Source organism: Balearica regulorum, chromosome 17 (assembly GCF_011004875.1).
Source record: "Balearica regulorum gibbericeps isolate bBalReg1 chromosome 17, bBalReg1.pri, whole genome shotgun sequence".
Classification (NCBI taxonomy): Eukaryota; Metazoa; Chordata; class Aves; order Gruiformes; family Gruidae; genus Balearica; species Balearica regulorum.
In genome coordinates, this window is record NC_046200.1 from 1,324,136 (window position 1) to 1,347,691 (window position 23,556).

Here is a 23,556-nt window from a genome sequence, read left to right on the forward strand (position 1 = left end):
CCGGCATCCGCTGTTGGCCTTCCAGTTTGTAACCTTGGAGAACACGTGTTCTTCTCGGTGTCACAGGACACTCTGCAGCGTAAATATAATCCGCAGGGGCACCGGAGGAGAGCAAGGCACTCCAAGCCGGCATCCTCCCGCCAGAGACGGCTCCTGACACCTTCATGGAAGCTCCGACTGCGGCTGACTCAGAGGCACGAATTATCCAGTCCCTTCTAACAGCCTGTGACATCCCAGCGACAGCGCAGAGCGAAGCAGCTGTACACGATATCCCTCACTGACTCACGACTGAGAACAAATTTATCTCACAGGCAGCCTGAGCAAAGTTTACATGCAAGTGATCTGGCTATACGGTTTACAGGCCTTGCTGAGAATATCTGATCCCCTCAATAAATAAAATGACCACCTGGGTTCTCCTTGCAAAATGTTTCTCCGGATTATGGCATTCCAGAATTGCAGGAAAATGGAATCCTGTTAGACTAACACTGATGCAGAACATGTGGAGTCTCCTGGGCTAAAGAACATCCTGGGTTCTCTGCATTTCTCTTTAAACACCTAAAATCTGTTCTGTGCCACCTTCTGTAATTACAGCAGGTGACACTGACAGACGAGTGCCTATTTAGGCACAGTGAGTACTTAACATACTTTTTTGCTTATAAAGTTTTGAGCAATTAGCTTCTCTCCTGACTCACTTCTGTAATAACAAGAAAAAAATTTGATCTCTTGAAGAAACGTATGCTAAAAATAACGAGCGGGACAGTCCCAAGACAAGCACTGATTCACCGATTGCCTCCAAGGTCCAGGGGAGGGGATGGAATCGCAAAGTCAGAGACGGGCCAGCCGCTTTCACTTCTCATTTGTTCCTCTACATCGTTTTCATTAGATTTCAGATAACATCAGAGCCCAAAAGTTTCTTTCATCACTTTTCTAACTTCGAAAGTTGCCGCTATTAGCGTACAGTTTGTCATTTGGAAGAGTTTCCCAACGCGCTCTCTGGCCATGAGGTAATACAATTAAAATAAGGTTTAGTTCAATTCATCCAAGCTACCAGAAACAAATTACAATTTCTAAAACTGCAAACCATGAAGTATTCTTGAAAATCTGAGGATTTCCCAAAAGTTGTCTGGCCGTTTGAAATATTTGCTTTATCATATCAAACTTTTGATAGGAAGGTAGATTCCAGTCAATCCAAAAAACAAAACCTAAGGACTTGGCAAGCAACAACAAACCAGCCGCGCAGCCCAAGCTACCTCTTTCAGAACAGCATGGATTAAGTTTCCAAACTTGAAAGCAATTCCTTGCACATTCAGTAGCCCCTAAAGCAAAGGAATGGCATGCAGACATGAAAAGTTGAGCACGGTGCCATCCTCTATCATTTAAAGTTATATACCTTAATGCCTTTAGTGTCCTCTTCATCAAATGACCCAATATCAAAAGCATCTGCTGCATTTACTTCTCCCCGGGGAGGAATCAATGGTGGAGGATACTAGAAATTAGAGGCAGCATAATTAAAGACAAATCAATGGACATTATTTAAACCCATTCTGCAGATAAATACAGCCTTTTTTTTATTTTTTGCACAAATTACACATGACTGTGCAAAATTATGTCCCTTGAAATTAAACTCCAGTGCAAAGAAGTTCTCCACTCCTTTAAGAAACAGTCCTATAAAAATTCAGAGAAAAAACCCTACAGCTTAGAGACAGCTAAGCAGAAGAAACCATGCAGTCATTTGACCCTGAAAAAGTATTAATTCAGCACCACCGATGAGGAAGACTCGTAGTAATGAATACACAGCAGTATTCATCAACAATCCTCCAAGTACTCATGTAAATGAGTGCATGTGCTGGGGACTGGAACCCTGAAGTTCTCTGTCCGTTACCTGTTTAGGCTGACTTTCTTTTTACTGCTTTACCAAGTAAGCAAAGGTTATTATCTTAATCTGTTACCTTTTGTAAATAGACTTGCTGCCAATCGATGCCTTTGAAGAAAGGATGTTCTTTTACTTCTTGTGCACTGCAAAATAAAAGTAACTGAAGTCAACAAAACCAAGCGACTTTTCAAATCTATTTGAGAAATATAAACCCCTCATATCATTCCAGATACAATATAAGCAATAAATCTTAGCTCTCGGTATGTCTGAGTCAAATCATATGACTTCATGCCAAAACAGATCAGGCAAAAACATAAAAACAACACGGGGATGAAAAGTATGATCCCCACCCAAAGTAAGCGGAGAACTCAGGGGAAGTCTTTAATGACAGAAATGGCCCACAGATCTGTCCAAACCAAAGGAAGCTGTAACGCAATTCCATGCAACAGCACTTCTTAACGGTCTCTTTCCAAAATTAAAATCGTCACAACAGGAAGCAGATTTTTACTTGAAATGAATTCATTCATTTACAGAGAAGTGGAAATTTTTAAAGGCAGTGGTCCAAGGAGAAATCACCACCTACCTTCTTCCTTGGCATCCAAGTCTCTTGCTAACATCCCGTTGCAGGAGCCCTTCCAAAAGGGACTTCAGTTCAGGAGAAAATGAATCTGGTAGCTCCACATTCTATGAAAGAAAGAAGTACAAAAAGAGACATTTAATTCTAGAAGTAGTGTGATCTGCTCTCCCCACAGAGGAGAGCAGCTTTTCTTTGATAGTGTTTGTAAACAACTCTTCCAGGTGTAAATACAGCTTTCTCAGAAAGCAGGCTGTTTCCTTCGTTTTTAGAGGAAACGGGAGTTTACTCAACAAGAGGAATGTTAAGTGCAACTGCCACCAGGCTCCTTACCACGGTGAGCGTCATCCGGTCGATCTCATGCTTATCTTTGGTTTTGTGCTGTCTGAAAGGACTGTGACTGTAGAAGAAAGAAAATGCAGTAGTAAGTGTAAAGCCATAACGTATCAGGTTATTTCAGCTGTGGTAACCCCAGGAAAGAGCACAGCATCCTTTCAGTCCCATTCTTCCACCTCATCAATCCTGTCCCGCAGAACAATAAAACACATAGTCAAACATTTAGCATTTAGAACAAGAAACGAGACTTTACACACTAGCATACCGTGGCTACTAGCTACCTCAGAAATATCCATATTTGACCTCTTACAACTTTGTTTTCTTACTGCAAAGAGCTGCACCAATTTGCAAGAAAGTTTATCCCTTCCGTTTTCAGCACAATGGCATGTGGTGGGCATCACAATCAAATCCAGAGAAAAGCGACCACTCAATTCTTTTAAAGCCTACACACAAGACATCCCTGAGGATTATCAAACTCCGGGAAATCTGATCTAGTTACTCCATATAAAGGCATGCAGAGAGTTAGTTTATTCTTAAATGCACTGATCCTTAAAGACGGTGTTTGAAATGTCTGACTAATTACGTCTATGTCTAAAACCCAGAACAGTTTCATCTAACAAGAAAACCCTGGACAGCTATCACACCACGAATATTTAAAAGCACTGATCTATATACGGAGCCTGAGTACGACCTACAGAACTTACCGCGGAGCTATATGGGAAGAATGAAGCAAGATCTTAAAGCAGATGAAAGAGCAGATAATCACAGATACCACAGCATCAGTGAGTGGGAAGATACTTGATGATATCTGGTAAATTATCAGCTTTATCCCTTTCCTGCTTTATAGTTCTGTTTTGAGTTTTTCCTTTCAGCTGTAGAAGACCTTAGAATATTACAGATTTACCATGCAGTACTTAAACAACAGCATGAAAGAAAGCAGAAACATTTTAGTATGAGATTTTTAAAATAGATTTAGAATATACTCCCTGTTTCTTAAGTTTTCTTCAAAATCTCAAGGGAATGATATTTTTAAAAATTAAAATGTTATTTACTTATCAATACATTAATTAGCTATTACAAAGCATTTTGTCTTGCCACTAGCTTGTTTCAGCTGGGGACCTACTACTCGAGTTATTTCCCCTTTTATCCTCAAAAACGTTTCTGATGAATGGATGTGATGGACAGAGCAGGATGTCTATTTTCTGGTTTAAGCACAGCAGGTAAGAAGGCAAGAGTCAACGACCGAGGGACAGCCTCGTGTTCCTTGGCAAGGAGGCTCCGAGTAGAGCGGGGAAGCAAACAACTCACTGTGGACTTACGGGCAGATTTTATGCCAGACTAAATTTACTAAAGACCAAGAAATGGCACCATGTGCCAACCCTTGCTTTGGGAAGTGAGTTGTTTAATTGGCTTCGGCAGAGATGAGGAAGGGTGGTTCACAATGAGTAACGCTTCGGCTTCTGGCCAGCCACCGATACCACTCCGCACATCCCTGTCGGGAAGAATCACAGCCCAAAGACTGGGATCTCCCTGCCCCGCACATCTGAGCATCCGTGCTCAGCGGGACCGTTTGCCCCGATGTGCTGGTTCTTTCCTCACACAACTCCAGCCCTGTGACGGAAGAACCGTGGCAGTCACTCGGGTGCCCTAATCCTCTGTGCCCAGGCGACTCAGAAGAAAAGACGAGGAGTCCGCAGCGGTCCTGCACATGAAAGGCGCTCTCTGCTCTCCTCCCAAACCCAAACCGGTCGGCGTCTGGCTACCTGCACAGTTCTTCTGTGCGTGATTAGAGACAGAGTGCTGCTCAGAGCTGCATGACGCTGTCCGCGCTTAGAAATACTTCTTTTTTTCCCCCCTCAATTTAAACACCATTTCTTTCTTTATTCGCACACTTACATTTAGTCTATTTTGTGAACAATTAATGTTAAACTGATAGAGCTTTATACTTCAGAAGCCACATGCTTACCTTCCTTCGTACAGTGTCTGGGACAGAGGAAAGAGCTTAAAGTTAATTACCTGCGAGGACACAGGATGATCTAACTAATGATGGATCTTTACAGAGCAGCACTCCAAAAGGCTTAAAAGATTTTTTCTGTTCTGCCATTAACACTGAAGATGCTATTTTCAACAAACACTGATCAATCAATGCTTATTGACTGTGCAGATAAATCCCTTAGTCTTCATAAATTCTACATAGCCACAGAAGTTTACTGAGAAGGTAACAGTAGACAAAGCTGTGATTATCATATACTTTTGTACACCAACATGGTTACAGGCCAGATTCAGCAAACGGAAGCATCCACGTACTAAACTTACGCAAACACTACAGAAGGCGACCGAGTTGCGCAGAAATGGCAGTGAGATATCACTTTAGATAATACGTAATACGTTAAATATTAGTATTTCAAGGGACGGGCAATGATGAGGCACAGGCTACAAAAAAAAAAAAAAAGCACACAGGGCATGAAACTTCACTCACCCTCTCAGAAGTTTGAAGAGCATGCAGCCTAACGAGAACCAGTCGGCACTGCTATCGTACGCTGTTCCCTTCTGGAGCACCTCTGGAGCCATGTATCCGTGGGTACCTCTGAGACCCAGAAAGGGACAAAATCTTGATTACAACCAAAATTATCATCATGAAAATAAAAATAAAATCAGTGTTTTCTCAATAAGATAGCCTAATTTAAAGAAAGTTAATTTTAAACATGATTTTATTTTGCTTTTTCTTTAGCCATGCATACATCTGCACGTTTTCTGTTTGTACATATCTACTGAGGAAACACCTTCAAACATAAAAACCAGAAATGATGAGGTAAACTGACGGGGCTACAGTGAGATTCAGCAGAATCAGAAGAGGGGTGAGGAGGCAGCCTTCTGTCTGAGAGCAGACAGAGCACGCAACTTTTCCACCTCTCGATGAGTTTCCTGCATCTCCTTCCAGCTGCCACCTCTGTGCTAGATTTAACAACAAGCCATCGCTGGTCACCACTGGACAGCAGTCACCACGTACTGCTTTTATTCTTGACGTAACTGGAAAGTATGAACTTTTTCAAGAAGCTACTGAATTGCAAATCTTTTAAGATATAATGGGATGAAGCTTTCCTTTTTGCATAAATTCTGGGACTAAATCAGGGCAAATGAGGACCTACGAATAGAACGAGCCAAATAAGACGTGGAATCCACACACAACCCAAGAAATTCAGATCCCAGTTGTGATCTGATGCCAGGAGGCAGAAAGGGACACAATTTGCCTCCAGTTCTACAAAGATCCAGAAAGAGAAAGACACAATAAATCCTGGGTTTTAGGCAGTTGCAGAATATTTAATTATCTGTTTAGGACAATTAAAACAATCTGGTACTTTAACTCAGTCAGGTTCTTATCTTCTCTGAACAGTGAATCATCTCGAAATAATGTGTCATCTTCCAGCCATGCCTACACATCAGCTGCCACAACTGTGCAGGAAAACAGAAAGAGGAGACTCAAAAACCTTCTCAGAGTATCCGCTTAGCTGTGTTGCAAAGCAAGCCTGTGCCACGCAAGTGTTATTTTTTTCCTTTAGGCAAAGTTAAATTATAAAGACACATAAAGGACTGACTTAGCAGTGGCTGTACGTGCAGCAAAGCTCCCATACATAATACTTACACGCTAGCATGTGGCTTCTTCTTGGAAAAATCACAAGCCAGCCCAAGGTCTGATATCCTCACATGCCCATGTTCATCCAACAAGATATTTGCAGGCTAGGAAGGCACAGACACAGACAGGTTACTGCTTGGTATTTTTCAGTTGTCAGAATCACAAATTCTCTCTTTTCATTCTCAAACATCAGTACTTTCTGGTAATTGGTAATTGCCCTTTTTTTTTTTTTTACATCAACGGAACAGACACTGTCTAGATAAAATCTACATTCTAACAGAGCAGTACCATCAACTGCAGAGGAGATTACGAAATACCAACGAATAGCAGAAAAGAAAAAACAGGCAAGGTTTGAAACAGAAAACACATGAAGGACTAAATCCATTTTGGCCTCAAGTCCACATTGCTTTTGGTTCTTTCACAGAAGGGTCTGTGTGTGGCTCTTCCACCCGTGATTTGCAATCTACACTCTGTGCTCTCTGTGTGGGTTCTTCTCCCCCTTTTGTTGTCGCCTGGCTCATGGACAACTCTGGGAGCAGTACTCCTCTTCCCCATCGCCAGTGAAACACCCCAAACAACTGTCTTCCTATTAGCCTCCCATCACACACACTCCTCTCTCAGGGCTCTCAGACATATAGAACACTGTCTAAATTAATAGCACCATTAAGATGGTGAGATGGATAACACCGCACAGGATTTACTCTGACCCCAAGGAAGCATCTCCCAGGCTGGTTAAACCTAGAGATGCTTCCTTGGAGTCAGAATAAATAATTCTGCAGATAATAGTGCAGATTATAACTATGTTGAAAAATTAATAGAAAAATCAGCCAAAGGCACAACAAATGATCTGTATTCTTCCCAAGAAAAGGTTTCAGGTAAGATATTCCTTTAACTTATCAGTACCTCTGGATTGTTTGCTGCTATCTAACAACCACCCATGAGAACACAGTCACTACGTTAACGATTACCTTGAGGTCTCTGTACACCACAAAGCGGTTGTGCATGTGTTCTAAACCCAGGATGATTTCAGTAGCATAAAACCTCATTTCTTTTTCAGAAAACACTCCGTGCTGGGAGAGGTGGTAGTGCAAATCTCCTCCTGGAATTAGAAGAAGTGAGATGCAATTAAAAGAACAGTAAAATCTTGCCTCACAGGCAGACAGCGTGACGTTGGGGCGGAACAGCATAGCATCTGTAGGTTCCTATAACCTGCGGAGCACGCGGAGACCCAGACCTACACTCTGCAAGTACACATGGTGACAAAATACCTGAGAAAGTTAATAAATAAATTTGATCACTCAAACTCCATTTTAAAAATACATTTACTTTATATACATTTGCATTCAGTGACTAATCCAGCAATGCGAAGGATTTCCACAGCAAGTAAAATGCAGTCACATACCCAGGTTTCTGAAGAACCGAATAAATTAGCATACCCAACAGCCCAGGCTGGGAGGGACCTCGAAAGGTCATCTGGGCCAAAATATTCAAATATTCATGCTGGGGATGTTTTCACACTTTCCTAATCAAACAAAGGACACAACACAACGTCCCTCCGTGAGCTCATCCATACCATCAATGCATCAAATTGTGAATATTCCTGGAAAACTGTTTCTGATCAAGCTAAAGATTTAAAATAATAACCAGTTACTTGAATTTGACTAACAGCTTAGGTTTTAATGAGGATCTTCATTTGCAAAACATCAAGCCATCTCTGTTACTTGCAGGGTATGAGCACTATTTCTCAATTAACTTCTCAGCTTCGCAACACGGTACGTGCAGATGCGCTCCAACATCTTTAGGTGCTCGCCACAGGACCAGAGGTCGAGTCTAAGTCCCACAAGTGCTGAGCATCCTCAGCGGGTAAGGGCAATGCTGTACCTTCTCTCGACTCTGACAATTTCTCTCTCTGTGTCCTCATCAGAGTTATGCTAAGGCTTCCAGGTATAATTTCCTTCCTTTGAGGAATGCTTCCCCCACCTATTTTCTTTGCAGACCTCTTTAAAGTAGCCCTTTTATTTTTCTTCTGAAAGCTGTGTTCCTGATCTCCTCATGACCATCAGTTCCTCAAGCTTCCAGCCTAGCAGGCCCTTTGATATCTTTATTTAAAGGCGTTAATGACATAAGGTACCAGAGATTTTTCAGTCTGTTCTATACATTCCCTGCTTTAGATCAGTTTACTCCTCCTGCTCGCAGGTCGATGCTTCACACTTCAGATTATTTTTCCCCTCATTCTCCTTATTTATGATCTCAGCAAGCCCTTCTGCCAATATTTCTGTAATATTATCATCACCTGCACAAGCTGTGCTTACCATTCATCAGGTCCAGAATGAAACAGAGTTTGTCAGGGGTGTGGAAGGCATACGTCATACACACTATGAACGGACAGTCCTAAAGGAAAGGAGCAAAGAGTTCATCTCGGGCAATAAGCAAAGTACTACTTAGAGAAGCTAAAAATACACGTGGTATTTTTCCTATGATATCTGCCAGTATTCATAATAATTTTCTAAAGGAATTTGTGTACTGATCTACATACTCTGATGTTTCACTTACAGTTTAGAGATCTTAGATTTTGCTATCCCATTTTAATACAAAAATTAAAAAAGCTATGACAAGCCAAAGGCTTAAAAAAATGCAGGTAGCATCACTATCATCTAAAGAGTTTCAACTACAGCATATTATAAAATATCTACCTGAGTTTGCACTAGACTTACATGAAAGACACGTTAAAGCTAACAAGCTTTAGGCCAGCTCAGAAAAAACCCAAAGCTGTTCCCATGAAGTGCAAAGGATACACACCATTTCCCACGACTGCACGGCAAACGTTCTGCTGTCAGAACGCCAATTGAGAATCTGAGTCACGTCAGGTACAAAATCCAAAAGGAAAGAAGGTTTTATCCTCACCTATACGTTAAATGCAGCTACACGGGTAGCACCCTGTGCATGCCGCCGAAGTCCCCCCGCGGAGCTGCCCGAAGGTGACACCGCGGTGTTCTGCCACCCGCTGCCGCCCTTCAGCTCTCCAGCAGCCTTTGCCACAGATGATTAAAAGCAACACGAACACACTAGGAAGGAAGTCCCAACTCCAAGGCGTACGCGACGCATGGGAAGCAAGAACAGCAAGGTCTAGATCATGCAAACCCCAGAAAACGAGTATGGTGGGAGCAGAGTTAGGAACGTCACCGCAGAGCGGCAGGCGTGGATTACGCTCCCACTTCTTGATGCACTTTAACCCTAATTCACACCGACGTTTAAGACAAGCAGCCATAAGAAAATCCAGCTGGAAAACCACCTCTTTACTGCAAATGACCTGTGCGGAGGGCTGGTACCTCTGTAACGCGCAGGCGCTGAAAGACGTGTGGCGGGAAGGTGGCGGACCTTCCCCTCTTCGTTAGGCCTATATTGGATGTAAGTGGCTAATTAACAGGGGGTGGCTATTACCTCATCGACCCCTCCTCCAAAGGCACATGACTCTGGGCTGTTGGGTTAGTCGACAACGGAAAGGTAAGGAATAGCTGTGCTGTCGGAGCAGAGCGGGCTGCACCCTAATCGCGACGGACGACGTCTGACCCCGAAGGATGAGGCTGACAGGAAGACAAGCTAAGACGAACTTAACCGCTGACGAGCCAGGACACCACGCAGGAAGCACGAATGCAACCTAACATGACTTAAACAATGTGTTAATTATTGCAGTATCGATAGCGAAAGCTCTGGGAGTCTCTGACAGGAACTCGTTTCCTTCCCAATTTAGAAGCAGCAAAACACGGCGGCCTTGGGCAGAGCAGGGGCCACGGGACCCGGGCGGGGGTGCCGCCTCGCCAGCCCTGCCGAGCAGGAAAGGGAGGGAACGGCGACACCATCATCGCCCGCCAGCTGGGACAGGCCACGTCGGTTCATCCTGCACAAGGCAGAACCACGTACGGCTGAAACATAAAACCTTGTATCCTCACCTGTAAGCCTCACTGACTCCCACACCGCTTGGACGGACCCTGCCATAACATTCACACCTAACTGTGCTTTGCCCCTCTGCTCCGCTCTGGGGAGACCCCCCTGCAGTGCTGTGTCCAGCTCGGGGGTCCCCAGGACAAGAAGGACACGGAGCTGTTGGAGTGAGTCCAGAGGAGGCCACAGAGATGATGCGAGGGCTGGAGCACCTCTGCTATGGAGACCTCAGGCTGAGAGTGGTTCAGCCTGGAGAAGAGAAGGCTGCGGGGAGACCTTAGAGCCCCTTCCAGTCCCTGCAGAGGCTCCAGGAAAGCTGGAGAGGGGCTGGTGACAAGGGCAGGGAGGGACAGGCCAAGGGGAATGGCCTGAAGCTGCAGGAGGGGAGATGGAGATGAGATGTGAGGCAGCAATCCTTCCCTGTGAGGGTGCTGAGGCCCTGGCAGAGGGTGCCCAGAGAAGCTGTGGCTGCCCCTGGCTCCCTGGCAGTGTTCAAGGCCAGGTTGGATGGGCCTTTGGGCAACCTGGGCTAGTGGAGGGTGTCCCTGCCCATGGCAGGGGTGGCACTGGATGGGCTGGGAGGTCCCTGCCCACCCAAACCATTCTATGGTTCTATGAGTCTATTCTATGATTCTTGTTTACTGTGCAGACACCAACTCCAAAGGTGCTCTGCAGAACGCAGGCAGAAACACGTGTGAGAAATGCCTGGATGCTGAATGGTCCCAGAAATAAGGAGCCTATAGGCAAGGCAATATGGCATCTAGCAAGAGGTACGACCTCTCCTTACAAACTCAGTATTGCTCGTAACTGCAGACTATCATAGTTACCACTTAACTTCAGAGCAAAAGCTTTAGTAGAATTATTAACTTAATTTTCCGAATCAAGTGGATAAATTCAGAAGTGTCCCCAAGCAGGCTTCCTAAAACCTTAGCGCAATCTAATTACCCAGAAGGATTTAGTGTTGGAATTTAAACACCATACACAGAAAAATAAAAGAGTGTTTCTATACCAGAACATAGTATGCCTCTATTTTTATGGATCTCATTTTCAAAAGAAAAGAAATCTGCAAGTGTAAATGTGATGCATAATTCATTTTTGTGTAAGCCTTCCTAATTTAATCACTACCCTCTCACTGTTTAATAGAGAGAAAAAATTGTAGCACTGCGATATTTTTCTGACATAAAAACTACTGCAAAAGAATATTTTCCAGCATTAAAAAAAAACCCAAACAACCTATAGGTATTTTTTTAAATGCAACATAAAGAAATAAAGCAAATTTCCCAAGAGAGTAATACTTCATTGCAGTCAAGCTTCTGCTCCAAAGAAATAAGCAAAAGTATGACAACAATGTGTGAATTAAGAACAGTTTGGAAACAGTTCCTTATGTCTAAACAATCCTGGATTAAGTCCAAAAAATCATAGAAGACAAATTTCTGGTAATAAATCATATGGAAGGGGAAAAAAAAAAACAACTATTAAAAAATTGTAGGAATGTACTATTTTAAAGATATTAGCACACCAACAATTACTTCAGAAGGAAAACTTAGATTCTGACTCTCTCCTGTAAGCCGAGCACCCAGCTTTAGAGCAGGACGGCAGAAAAGACAGCAAAGAGGTAAAAAACGCGCTCAGGGCGCAGAGCGGCTGCGCAGCATTTCTCCCAAAGAGCGGCTCTGTCCCGCCAGCTCCCGCCCAGGAAGATGAGCAAGCCAAGGCCTGAGACCCCCAGCTATCGCCTGCCGCTCCCACAGACGGTCCTTCAAGACTATCAAGATTTGGGAATAGATTCCGTTTCTTGAGCGAAATTCCAGACTCCTACAAATCTCGGTACACGTGAAAACAAAGTACCTGTTCTTCTCAGAATAAAAATACTTGAGTATTGATCTCAGATGTTTTATTGTTCAGCCTGTCCACTTTTGCTGTACCTTGCATTTCTCAGCCCCTGGAGGAATGCGGAATCCAGTCATCGGTCAAAGCAGGCTGCCCAGGGAAGCGGGGGGTCACCAGCCCTGGAGGTACCTAAAGGACGTGTAGACGTGGCGCTTGGGGACACGGCTGAGCGGTGGACTTGGCAGTGCTGGGTTCATGGTTGGACTCTCTGATCTTAAAGGTCTTTTCCAACCTAAACGATTCTGTGATTCTAGCTCAGAAAGAGCTGAATAAGACACCTTAACTGCCTGGTTTTTCAGGCTGAGAGAACTAGAAGACACAGCGGCGTGAAGCCACAGCTCTGCAGGCTCTCGCACCAGACTGCCAAACAACCACCTCCTACCCGCAGGGAAGATGGAGTCAAGAACCATTTCCTTCCCCAAACAGCACCTTTCGGCAGCCTGTTCTCATACAGCCCAGCAGTCTCAGTGATTTCAATGTTCCAATTTTTGACTGTGAGGCAAATATTGGCCATTACAGAAAATAAATATTTTTTTTACCAGAAAGTAAAATATTTTCCCCACTATGCTACCTTTCAAGAATTGCAAAATGCACTTCCAGCCTCCAGCCTGACCATCCCCATAGGAGAGGAAGACAGGGCCTGCTTCTTGCAGAAGAGGAAACACAAACCCCAGCAACAGTTTGCCCGTGCCACAGCACCAGCGAGCGACCGAGCGAGTTCACCGATGGAGCAGCCCAGTCGCGCAGAGCCACGTCCTGTGGCGTCAGGCCAGCCCCGCAGCTCTGCGGAGGCGTCTGTCGTACTTCTGAGCTGTGCTGACTCGCAACCTTACCGTGAAAAGCTACTCTCACCACGCAGCCGCGATGTAATCGCATCTCCCTGCTCAAGAGGTAGTTGCGAATGCCAAAATTTTAGGTGGATTAACAAAAACGATTACACAGACGCATGTGTAATCTGCACAGCTGTTATTATGTATTTTGCAGAGACATCTGGATTCCCAGTTAAATGACTAATTGTGCTATGATGAACTTCCCAGTTCCATTTTGTTCCGGGCAGCCCATAAATCCTGTCACTGGGGAAGGCACGCGCCATTCAAACCTAACAGCCTGTATTCAGGAATGAAATAAATCATCCGATTCTACCGCTTTCAAACCTATTTAATTCTGCAGATTCAAAACGCTCCAGCATCTCTTGCAACAGCAGGTGTATCTAACCTGAATGGATAGCATTTCGTACAAAATCCCTCTTTTCAAACTCTCTTTCAAATTGCTGAGAATCTAAAGAAGTTACGTTCTAATGAGCTGATAATCTTTAGTGGAAAAAACAAATGGTTTGTCTTGCTTTTTCTTTTTCTTGCTAAATGACTAGCTATGCGCTGTCACATAAGAAAAGTAGCTCCGCCATTAGCAGCCTTGTGAACAATTCTCTTTTTGAATCGTTAGACATGAAAATGCACATTCAGTACCGGAGCAACAGAATCACAAATTCAAGTTAATAGGACAATTACTACTAATTTGCTTAGATTTCTTATCTGGTCTCCCCTACAGAACTTTACCCCACTGGCTCTCAAGACTCCTGACACTTCTGGACAAGCTGCAACTTATCTGAGCTGAAGAAAGTTAACGTGATTAAAAGTCTAATAAATCCCAACTGTTAACTTCAGAGATAAAAGAACAAAGAAATACTTTCCAGTCCTTTCTCCATCTCACTGTTCGAGCCAAACGTGAAGGCGATTCTACGTGAAAGGAAATGCTCCGATTTTCGTTTCCGTGCACGCTGCCCTTCTCCAGAGAAAGGCGGAGGCAGGGGAGGAGTTTCCAACAAACGGCCCAAGGAGAAATACCTCATCCTTCCTTCAGAGCTTTGCAACGAGGACAAAGTGAACCCTTACGGTAACACCTTGATGTGTAGCTTCCCTAATTTCTGGTGCAGGATTCGCCTTACCGGGATGTTTCTAACAGCAGAGGGAAATGACCCGACGGGCAGAGAAGTCCAAAAGCTCATCTTCTAGGGACAAAATGGCAGCCAGCTCTCCCGTTCTGCCAATCCACACGACAGAGCACCTCACACGCCTACCGGGAGGCTGGAACGTGCCAAGCCTTGTCTGATTCACAACGTTTTCACTTGACGACAAAAGGGCACTGTTTAGCAATTCTAACTCTGTGTCTATACGTAAGCCCGAAAAACACAGCTCCATCCTTTAAAGCCAAGCGTTCCCCGAACAGAAGACAGCAAGGATGCTGTGTGTGCGCTTAAAGGACATAGTGATGCTAAACGCATCACAAGTGAGATTTTTTAAAAAAGAAATCACGTGGGTAATGCAGAACCGAAACCAGGATTTACCTAATCTCTGCAAGATGTAGATCTTGCCTCAGAGTGCAGCACAGTATTTGCTCTCTGCCACCCTGTAAGCCAAAGCAGTGATCCTCCTGCCCTGCGGGTATGATGCTGTTTGCACGCCTGTTGTACCAGCACAGAACAAAATCACACGCATTTCCTTCTCCTGCCTTACCTGGGCTGGGCAAAGGGGATGCGTTTACACCGAGCTGCAAACTGAATGTTTAATTCATACACCACAACAGTCATTTGGAAAATTAACCTTTTTACCAGCATCACACGTAACCATGGTGATAGGAGCCGAGTTCAAGTTCTGTTTAACGAGGACAGCACCAGTTAATTCCGGCACTTCAAAGCCGGCTCTGAAGCTGTCTGAGCCCCGCGTGCTGCAGCCGCTGCCCAACTTCTGCAGGGAACCAGACATGGCATGGCGAAGGCACCGCAGCTGCGCTGCGCTTTATGCACGTTAGTGATATTGCTAACTTCAAATGGACTTGTATGCTGGATGGGCAAATTTACTTGTTTCACCTTGACAGGTACTCAGCTCAAGTACGTTAAAAACAAAATGGAAAAACTGGATAAGCTAATGTCAGAGTCCCGGGAAAAGGAGGGCAAACAGGTAACTCAAATTTTTTTCTGAAATAGCATCTTATATTCTACAAAAGTACTACATAACTATAGCAGAAAAGGAAACATTTTACAAGACAGAACAATGTTTTGTAAAAGTTTCAAGTATAAATACTTGAAAAAGGAATATTTAAAAAATCAGAAGGGGGGGGAGACAGAGAGAATGAATTACCTGAGAAATGGGAACCTCCTCAAGCCTCTTTAGCTGAGATGCTCATTTCTGTAAGCACCCAAACTGAAAAGCAAGCTCGCTTTTGCATTCTGACTCCAGACACATTGCTAGAATCGGGGGGAAGGTTCCAGGGGGGTTAACTTTTGCATGTCACACAACTGAATGGATGGAATATGTATTATATATAAAAGCTGTTACAGTACATGCAAAAAAAAAAATAGAAAAAGAATAACAAATCAATGATACTTACTCCTGTACTGACAAGAGACAGCATAATTCTTTCATTTAAGGCTAATGTTTCTCCTTGCTTCATCTTGATTCTCTTCTTATCTAAACATTTCATTGCATACCTGAAAATATTAACCGTTCAGAAAAAGCACCAGAAAAAATTTCCTCCTATACTCAGTATTATTCACTAGCAGTTACACTGCGAGTATTTACAGCATCCTGTAAGCAAGCTCGTTCAAGACTTAAACCTGGTAGTAAAAACATCATTACATGACTAAACAAGAAAATCTCCAAAATCTCACAGAATTAAAGCATTTTCAACAGAAGCCTCCTAACAGAAAAATGTGCTTTAACAAATAATTCCATGTCCAAACAACTACAGTGATAGAGGAATTACATATCATTTTTCAATATCTACAAGCAAGGATTTGCAGTATGAACTAAATAACAGAGACCCTACTACAGTTCCATTTAATTCTAACAGTTTCAACTCTACCAGGAAAGTAATATCTTGAACATATGCTGAGGTTTTTATATATATATATATACTTTTTTTTTAAGTTTTCTTTCTCCTCAAAGAAAGGTCAGCTATACACATGAAAGCTTTTTTTAATCTTCTACCACCCGTATCAAACAAATTAATAAAATTTTGCTCAAAAAAAGAATGTTACCCTAACAACCATCAAACAAGAGCAGGATATAAACCAGTCTGTGGATATTTTTTCAAGACGTTAGGTGAGCCTACTGTTAGAGAACAGCGGAGAGGGACACGCGTGTTCCTCCGTACAAGATTTCTAGACACGGGCAGCCATGGATTTTTAGGCCATTCGTTCTACAATATGCTCAGGAAAACACCCCGTTAGAGCACTGCATCATCGCTAATCAACTGCCTACACTGTGACAGCTCTGCGCAGAAACAGGGCCGCGCGGCACCTTCCCTTTGCACTCCCTAAAAAAGCCACGTCATTCCTTGCCATGCATCTAGTGAGTGGGGGAAGAGTGAGCGTGAACACACTGGAATTTTGAGTTTCCAAACCAAGGAATATATTCACAGCACGTGATCTTGCCGAGGAGTCGGTAAACAGTGACTATAAATAACATTTCACACGCTGCCCCTTATTTATGCTTTGACATCACTGATCAAAGCGAACGACTGGGGCCGGTGAAGGCTGATGGAAATCCAGCACCTCATTCTTATCTCGGGTCGCATGCTCAAAAAGCACTGCGAGCCCTCCCGCTGCGGACTGCTTTCTGCATTGTGCTTCTGGCCCCTACTTGGACGTCCGGGAAGGAGGTGATGTGACAGAAGCCTCAGGTGTATCTTTGTGGGTTAGTGAAACACCGATGGCATTTACCTTAGAGGGGTGGCTTCCCAAGCTCCTTGCAGGCAGTAAGTGCAGCAGAGGCAGCCATCTAGAGTGGACGGGATCTGGATTAGGGATGGGTAAACAGGTTTGGATTAAGAAAGAACTAAACCAAACCTCTACCCAGAAACTGAACCTGATCTAAAGTTTTGCTTCAAATTTGAAAACGGTTGGTTTTCCCATGTTTTGCTTCTCTTTAGGCTATTTATACTCAATAAAAACTGTCCTTTGCTTCCCTTGCTGGTCCCAAGGGTTATCCACCTCCTGCCAGAGCAAAACTCAGACATGAAAATGACTGGGAATCTGAGAGCTACCTCTTCAGGGTGGATGCCTGCTTAGCGTGGCTCAAGCTAAACACAATGTTTATTTTTGTACACGGACAAATTAATGAGTTGTACAGGGACAAAAAAAGTACCAAAGCAAAAATAATGACAGCATTGTTAGTAACAGCATTAATACAAATACTTAAGGTCACTGCAAAAATACTGAGCATGATAGTAACGTTAAGATGTCTTCCACTTGTTAACAGCTCAAGTTTATTATTATCAAGGATGCCAAGCAGACACAATTGCCAGTGAAGCCAGCTGCAACTGCAGAGACTTGGCACTTCAAACATGCCATTCGTACTCAGAAACGCTGAAGGATGGACTAAAATTGTTAGGAGAAGAGCAAGATGAAAGGGGAGGTGTCTGTGTAAATAACTAACTAACTATTGGGAACAATTTGTTAAATTAATGCCCAGATGCTCAAAACAGGACATGATGGGACAATTATGCCTAGAGATTGAATCTGTTGATTAGGAGAAGCGTGTGAACGTTGAGACTAGAAAAAGAAAAAAACCACACAGGTTGATCTTGGAGTTCCCACGAGAGCTCTGTTACACAGAAGTTCGGCACTGGAGCTATACTCTTCCAAGCATAAGCAAGGATCACTGCTTTCGCCAGTGAAACGTGCTTGTCGGGGCAGAAACGTAGACAATGACACCAGTCTGGAATGCCGTATTCAGGATCTGCTCAGACTGAACAGCGTGAGGTCATTCCCATGTCATCCTCCAGCCCTACGTCAGCACCAGCTACGGGATGCGCTTTGTTGGAGAAAAGCAGCCCACAGCAGACGAGAGGTAACCCCTCACGATCACCACGGCTTCCACAAGAACATCGTTCCGCACTGTTGGGCTCTGATCCAGGACACCATTTCAGCACACACTTAATGTTAAACACACGTGCAGTCTCCATTAATTCTGACACGACCATTTAAAGGAAGGATGTGCTTGAGAGCTCTGCTAGACTGAAGCCCCACTGCACAGCACATAACAGGATCAACTATCCAACTAAGCAGAAAGATGATCCAGAAATCAGAACCTCTTGGGATAAAATTTAATTGCAAAGAACTATACGGCAATGCGACGCTGCTTTCCAGTGATTTTGTAAGAAATAACAGGAAGGATTTCCTTACTAGTTCAGCGTTTACAATTACCTCTAAAACAAAGCGTGTATATACTCACATTTTTCCAGTGTCTGCTTTTCTGCAACCATACACTTCACCAAATCCCCCTCTTCCTATTATTCTATGTACACTAAAGTCATTCATGGTCAGCTGTACATGCAAAAGACAAAACAAAACAAAACCAGACTTCATTTTTCAGCGTTAAAAAACTTACTGCAAAAACATCTAACTCATCTATGAATGCGTTAAGCTACTTCACTGTTGTCATTCATACAGCATTTACTGATTTGGAAAAAGGAGTCCCTTACTGCTGCTATTTCAAGGGACTTGCAAGCACTACAGTCTGAAGTGCAAACAAGACGAAGAGACTGCTGTGGCCAGAGGCGGACGGGCTCGTTCACGGTGCGTACAGCGACGCGTACAGCCGAAGCCGGGGCAGAGGCTGAGGTCGGGGCGCTGGGGACCGCGTGGCAAAAGGGAGCCAGACGGCGTTGGGGCGGCTACAGAGCAGCAATTCTGGCAGCTCAGGTTTTTTACAGCTATTACAAAACCCAAAAAGCTGTTAACTCGAGACAGGCAGAAGGGTCGTCCAGAAAGGGACCGTTAGGGCTGTACGGCTAAGAGCAGAAGAGCAGATCAGTGACAGTCGCCGTACTCCTCACTAAGGCCTTTTCACGAGCGGGATTCCAAACCGAACATTTTCTTTCCTGTATCAGCCTTTGACAAGATAAATATACTTGGGAGTACTTACATGAATATTTAGTTCTACGTTTTTCCATTGACAAAATCTAGTAAACTTGTCACTGTGGAAAAAAAAGTTTAAAAGTTGTTTGAGACTACTGCGTAAAGTATTATAGGAAATGTCAAGACTCTGATATTTAAAATAAAGTTTGCACTAGGGCGTGTTGTGATATTTAGTAAATGATAGCCTTCCTTTCCAACAATTGTAATCTTACCCCCACCAAGAAAAACAATTACTAGGCAGTGCACACTGAGTATTTTACATCCTTGTAAGAGAAGGATATCAGATAACCTTATCCCTGTAATTGTCAGTGCTCGGTATGTCCTCGTATCTCTCTTTCAGACGGTTTTTAATTTTTAAAAACAACAAACTAAGTTCAGAACTAACAAACATTTAAATTACATAGAGAGAAAGATAATTATAAGAAAACAGAGGCTACTCGATTTATGTTAATGAACCTCCAAATACTCCAAGGAACATTTTAAACTCATTTTACCTTAAAATAAGAAAAACATCAATAATTCCACAAGCCGTAGCCAAAAACCAGTTTCTCATTTCTACATAAATCATTAAGTATTTATTTTCAGAGTAAGAAATAATAGTCCTACGGAGGCATTTTTCCAATGGTCTCCACCTGCCTGCAGAACGCCACCGTACCTTTCCGTACCGTGTACTTGGCTGCCGCTGGCTGAGAGCCGTACCTTACGGACCCTGCGCACAAGGGCAGTCCCAGCCCGGTTACGAGGGCTGCTCAGCAGGACGAGGGCTATGCCTTGTATTCTTTACTAGACCTTTTCTGCTCCACTGCTAGGTGCCCTGATCCAAACCAGAATGACTGGGTCATTCCGTCACACATGAGACTGTTTACTCCTGAGAATATCCCACAACAACACAGTTCTGCACTTTTAAACCTTTGGGATCAAACTGCAATCTATTATTACTGCTACATGGAGCAACAGAAAAATCAATCACATTTACAGTTTTTCCACTCAGACATCCTGACACTAATCATGATATACAACAATGCTAGTTGTTTGCAGAAGCTTGCTGATAATACACTATTAATTAAATGAAGTTTAGTAAACATTTTTAGCCTCATTTTACAGCAATACTTAAGGGACCTGGCTTCCTGCTATATTAGGTAGAAAGTTGGGATAATATGCCATGTTCCTACCTTTCCATAAATTTCTGAAATATTTTTCCTCGGAGACTATCACAAATTTCTTCTATATATGGCTAAAAAGGATTAAGAAACACAATTAGTATTCGAGCATACAATGAACTGATGATGCAGTACTACCCATTGCACATAACTCCCGTTGGCCCTACATAACTACAGCAACTTTCTCTGAAGAAGGCTCAACAAAGCATTTAAGCTTCATTTAGCTTTTGGAATCTGAGCAGGTGCCCTGAAGTCAAACATAAAATATTTTCATGAGCTAGAAAACCTTCAAAGTTCGCCTTGGGGGGGGGTTGTACAAAACCCATGTAAAGCTCCTGTCTGTGGACAAGAAGTTGGGAAAAACCATCACAGCACAGTTCCTTTTTCAAATCTATTTAAACAGAATAAACATACAGACTCCTCAGGAGTTCTGTACTTCCCAGAGCCGCGCTCTGGCTTCATTTTTTTGGTGCTTCTCTCCTCTCCGTCCTTAGTAAGAAACCAGCACCTTCAATTCACAAGCGACTTCTTCTAGGGAAATACTTTCTCTTGATGTGTGATGGCATGCAGCGATCTCAGATCCCAACCCAATTAGCGGTGAGATATAACTCAAGCAGTGGAGTTATCGGTTTGTCAGCTCACCTAATTGCAACCTTAAAAACAGTTCACTGAGCAGTAAGAAAAACCAGGCAGGGGCCATCTTCACGTTTTTGCAATGTATAAAAATACAGAAGGTTTACATCAAAGAAACTCAAGCTTACAAACGCTCCCGTGATTGCTGAGGTTCATTATGTGCAAAACCACACTGGTTTAATGCACCTCGCTACAAAAGTTAGCACAGATCTGAACTTCTTGGCTTGTGTCAATGTGTATCAGGGCTGTAACACAAGAAGTATTTCACTTCTCATTTCTTTCTGTTCTAAAGGAAGTAACAACACCAAAGATGCGTAATTTCACAGATATGCAAATCCCATACTTTCTTTTAACCACTCAGAAGTTCAGAAAGTTTAAAAAAACACCATAATTTTAATGGTGCGGAAACTCCTGTTTGGATAGGTAACTTTTGATTGGATTTTGTCTTGAGGAGAGACGGACAAACGTGTGAGATGGTACAAATGCTTAACTCCAAACCATCATCAACTAGGAATTAATATACCTTAAAATTAAAGAAAAAGGAAAAACATTTTCAAACATTTCACATTACTGAAACGTGAAGGCAATTTCTCCACTATACAGTTCAGTTTATCCTGGCAGGATGCATATCTTCCTGATGTAAAGTGATTTACTCTAAATCGTTTAATGGTTTAAAATTACATAAATTTAAAAACTATTCTGTTCATATACCAAGGTATAGTTTGCTTTTAGAAATGCGCTTAAAAATACTTTAGATAAGAATAGCAATTTGTAATTTTTATTTGACTTAGAAAAGCATTCTAACATCACTATTACCGTGAAGAACACGTACGGGTACCGTTTATTCTGTCTCCTAAAATAATATGTACAAAGGCACTTACTGTCAAATAAGCGAAGAAAACTCGAACATTCAGAGCGTGTTAACCTCACCTGAAAAAGGCTGGCGGGCACTTGTTTCTTGGCTAAATATGTTTGTACATGATCTACAGCTTGTTTTGAGAAAGGCTTTTGAAAAAGAAAAAGAAAGATTTCAAACAGTTGGGAACGTACAAACTTTCAGGTAAGGTGTTGTTCTCTTAACCACGTGAAAAACACGCGTAGCTCAAAACGAACGCAATAAGCTTCCCCCACGTATACTGCTGTGAAACGCGCGGAATGGTACAGGAAAACAATTACTGCAGAGCAGCAAGGCGGGAGGGGGGAAGATGAGGAGGAGAAGGGGAAGATAACGGGGCGGGATGCTGCTCCTTTAACAAATCCATGAACGATCCCACCTACGGGGACAGCTCGGGGCGCAGCGCTTCACCGGGACTTCCCAGCACCCCAGAACCAGTAACTCATGCGGAACAAAAAACTGCTTAAACCCTTCATCTGAAGAACCATACCACCCGGGTAAAACACACCGCAAATTCTTCTCTAAAGCGCGAGCAAACGCAACTGTTAAATACAGATCTAAGGGCCAAAACCTCAGCTGGAGGAAACGTGTTTTCACCTGCTTTAGCAAAGCTGCAACTGTCACAACGCGGCCCCAGGCCTTTAATTTACATAGTGCAGCCAAAGACTGTATTGTCTCTCGTACTGTATGAAAGACTGTTTTATGACCAAACCAAAAACCACCCAACAACCTTTGCGTGACCAGCTTTAAACAAAATCTCAAACTTTACCCCGAGCTTTCAGAGACACCCAAGTTCCACACCCAAACTGTCCCGCAGAGCCCCCGGCAGCTCGCGCTTCTTTAGAGAGTTTTTGGGGAGCAGGGTTGTTGCTGGGTTGGGGAGGGTTGGTTAATGTATGTATGTGTGTGCACGTTTATATACACACAGTCTGCACCCATTTTATCATATTTTAAAATAGAGATTTAGTTTAAAGAAATATAAACCAGATAAATCTCCAAATATTTCCTTTGCGTGCCACCAAGTTTAAGAAAAACTGGCACACGCCACACATCTTTACACCTCATTACTGGGGGAAAAAAGGAAAAAAGAAAAAAAAGCAAGAAAAAAAAAAAAAGCAAAGCTGAATTCAGCCAAACCCAGTCCCACAGATATCAAACGGAAATGCACAGCATTACAAGTATTTGTAGTAACAACTCCTTCAGCAATAGTCTTAACTGTTCTCTGAATGAAAGAGCAGTTATTTGGAATTATCACTGCTGTCAAGCTACTCAAGTAAGGTGAAGAGCGTGTGAAATTTGGATGGTACACACATGTGAACAGGACAGGAGCTCCTTCATTATGTACGTGTCATAAATCTGCCGACTTCTGGTCAGACGCTCATCCTCAGAATCCAGTTTCTCGTATTCTTTTATCTGCGATACAAGAGAGAAGGACCCATTAGATGAGCACATTTCTAATGATCTGCCACTCATTTGGTAAAAACGGGACTTTCACTGAAGTTTTATTTTACTTTATGCTTTTCTTAATTAAGACTTAAAGAAAAACCACCTGCAATACCATAGTTACAGCTGGCCTTAGATTTCCTTCCTATCTTAGAACTTTTCTGCAAGGAAACCGATTTACTTGAAATTGCTGCAAAGCTTTGTTTTCTAAAATTCGAAAAGGACCGAGCCGGAGCAGCGCGTTTTCCTCCGTCTTT

General features: G+C 43.1%; 1 protein-coding gene across 5 annotated transcripts in view; it reads right to left on the reverse strand.

Moving 5' to 3' along the window:
- Positions 1-23,556, reverse strand: part of GRK3 (G protein-coupled receptor kinase 3) — a 74,811-nt gene that overhangs the window by 11,135 nt on the left and 40,120 nt on the right. For 4 of the 5 annotated variants that reach the window (XM_075769193.1, XM_075769194.1, XM_075769195.1 and 1 more), the window contains 14 exons: positions 23,168-23,269; positions 21,892-21,966; positions 20,341-20,402; positions 19,176-19,227; positions 18,483-18,574; positions 15,637-15,736; positions 8,730-8,808; positions 7,386-7,516; positions 6,427-6,521; positions 5,263-5,370; positions 2,781-2,847; positions 2,457-2,557; positions 1,950-2,016; positions 1,391-1,486 (listed from right to left, as the gene is read on the reverse strand). In XM_075769193.1, the coding sequence (XP_075625308.1) occupies positions 1,391-1,486; positions 1,950-2,016; positions 2,457-2,557; positions 2,781-2,847; positions 5,263-5,370; positions 6,427-6,521; positions 7,386-7,516; positions 8,730-8,808; positions 15,637-15,736; positions 18,483-18,574; positions 19,176-19,227; positions 20,341-20,402; positions 21,892-21,966; positions 23,168-23,269 (1,227 nt within the window). The remainder of the gene's footprint in view (positions 1-1,390; positions 1,487-1,949; positions 2,017-2,456; positions 2,558-2,780; positions 2,848-5,262; positions 5,371-6,426; positions 6,522-7,385; positions 7,517-8,729; positions 8,809-15,636; positions 15,737-18,482; positions 18,575-19,175; positions 19,228-20,340; positions 20,403-21,891; positions 21,967-23,167; positions 23,270-23,556) is intronic. The other variant, XM_075769197.1, reaches the window with a different exon arrangement.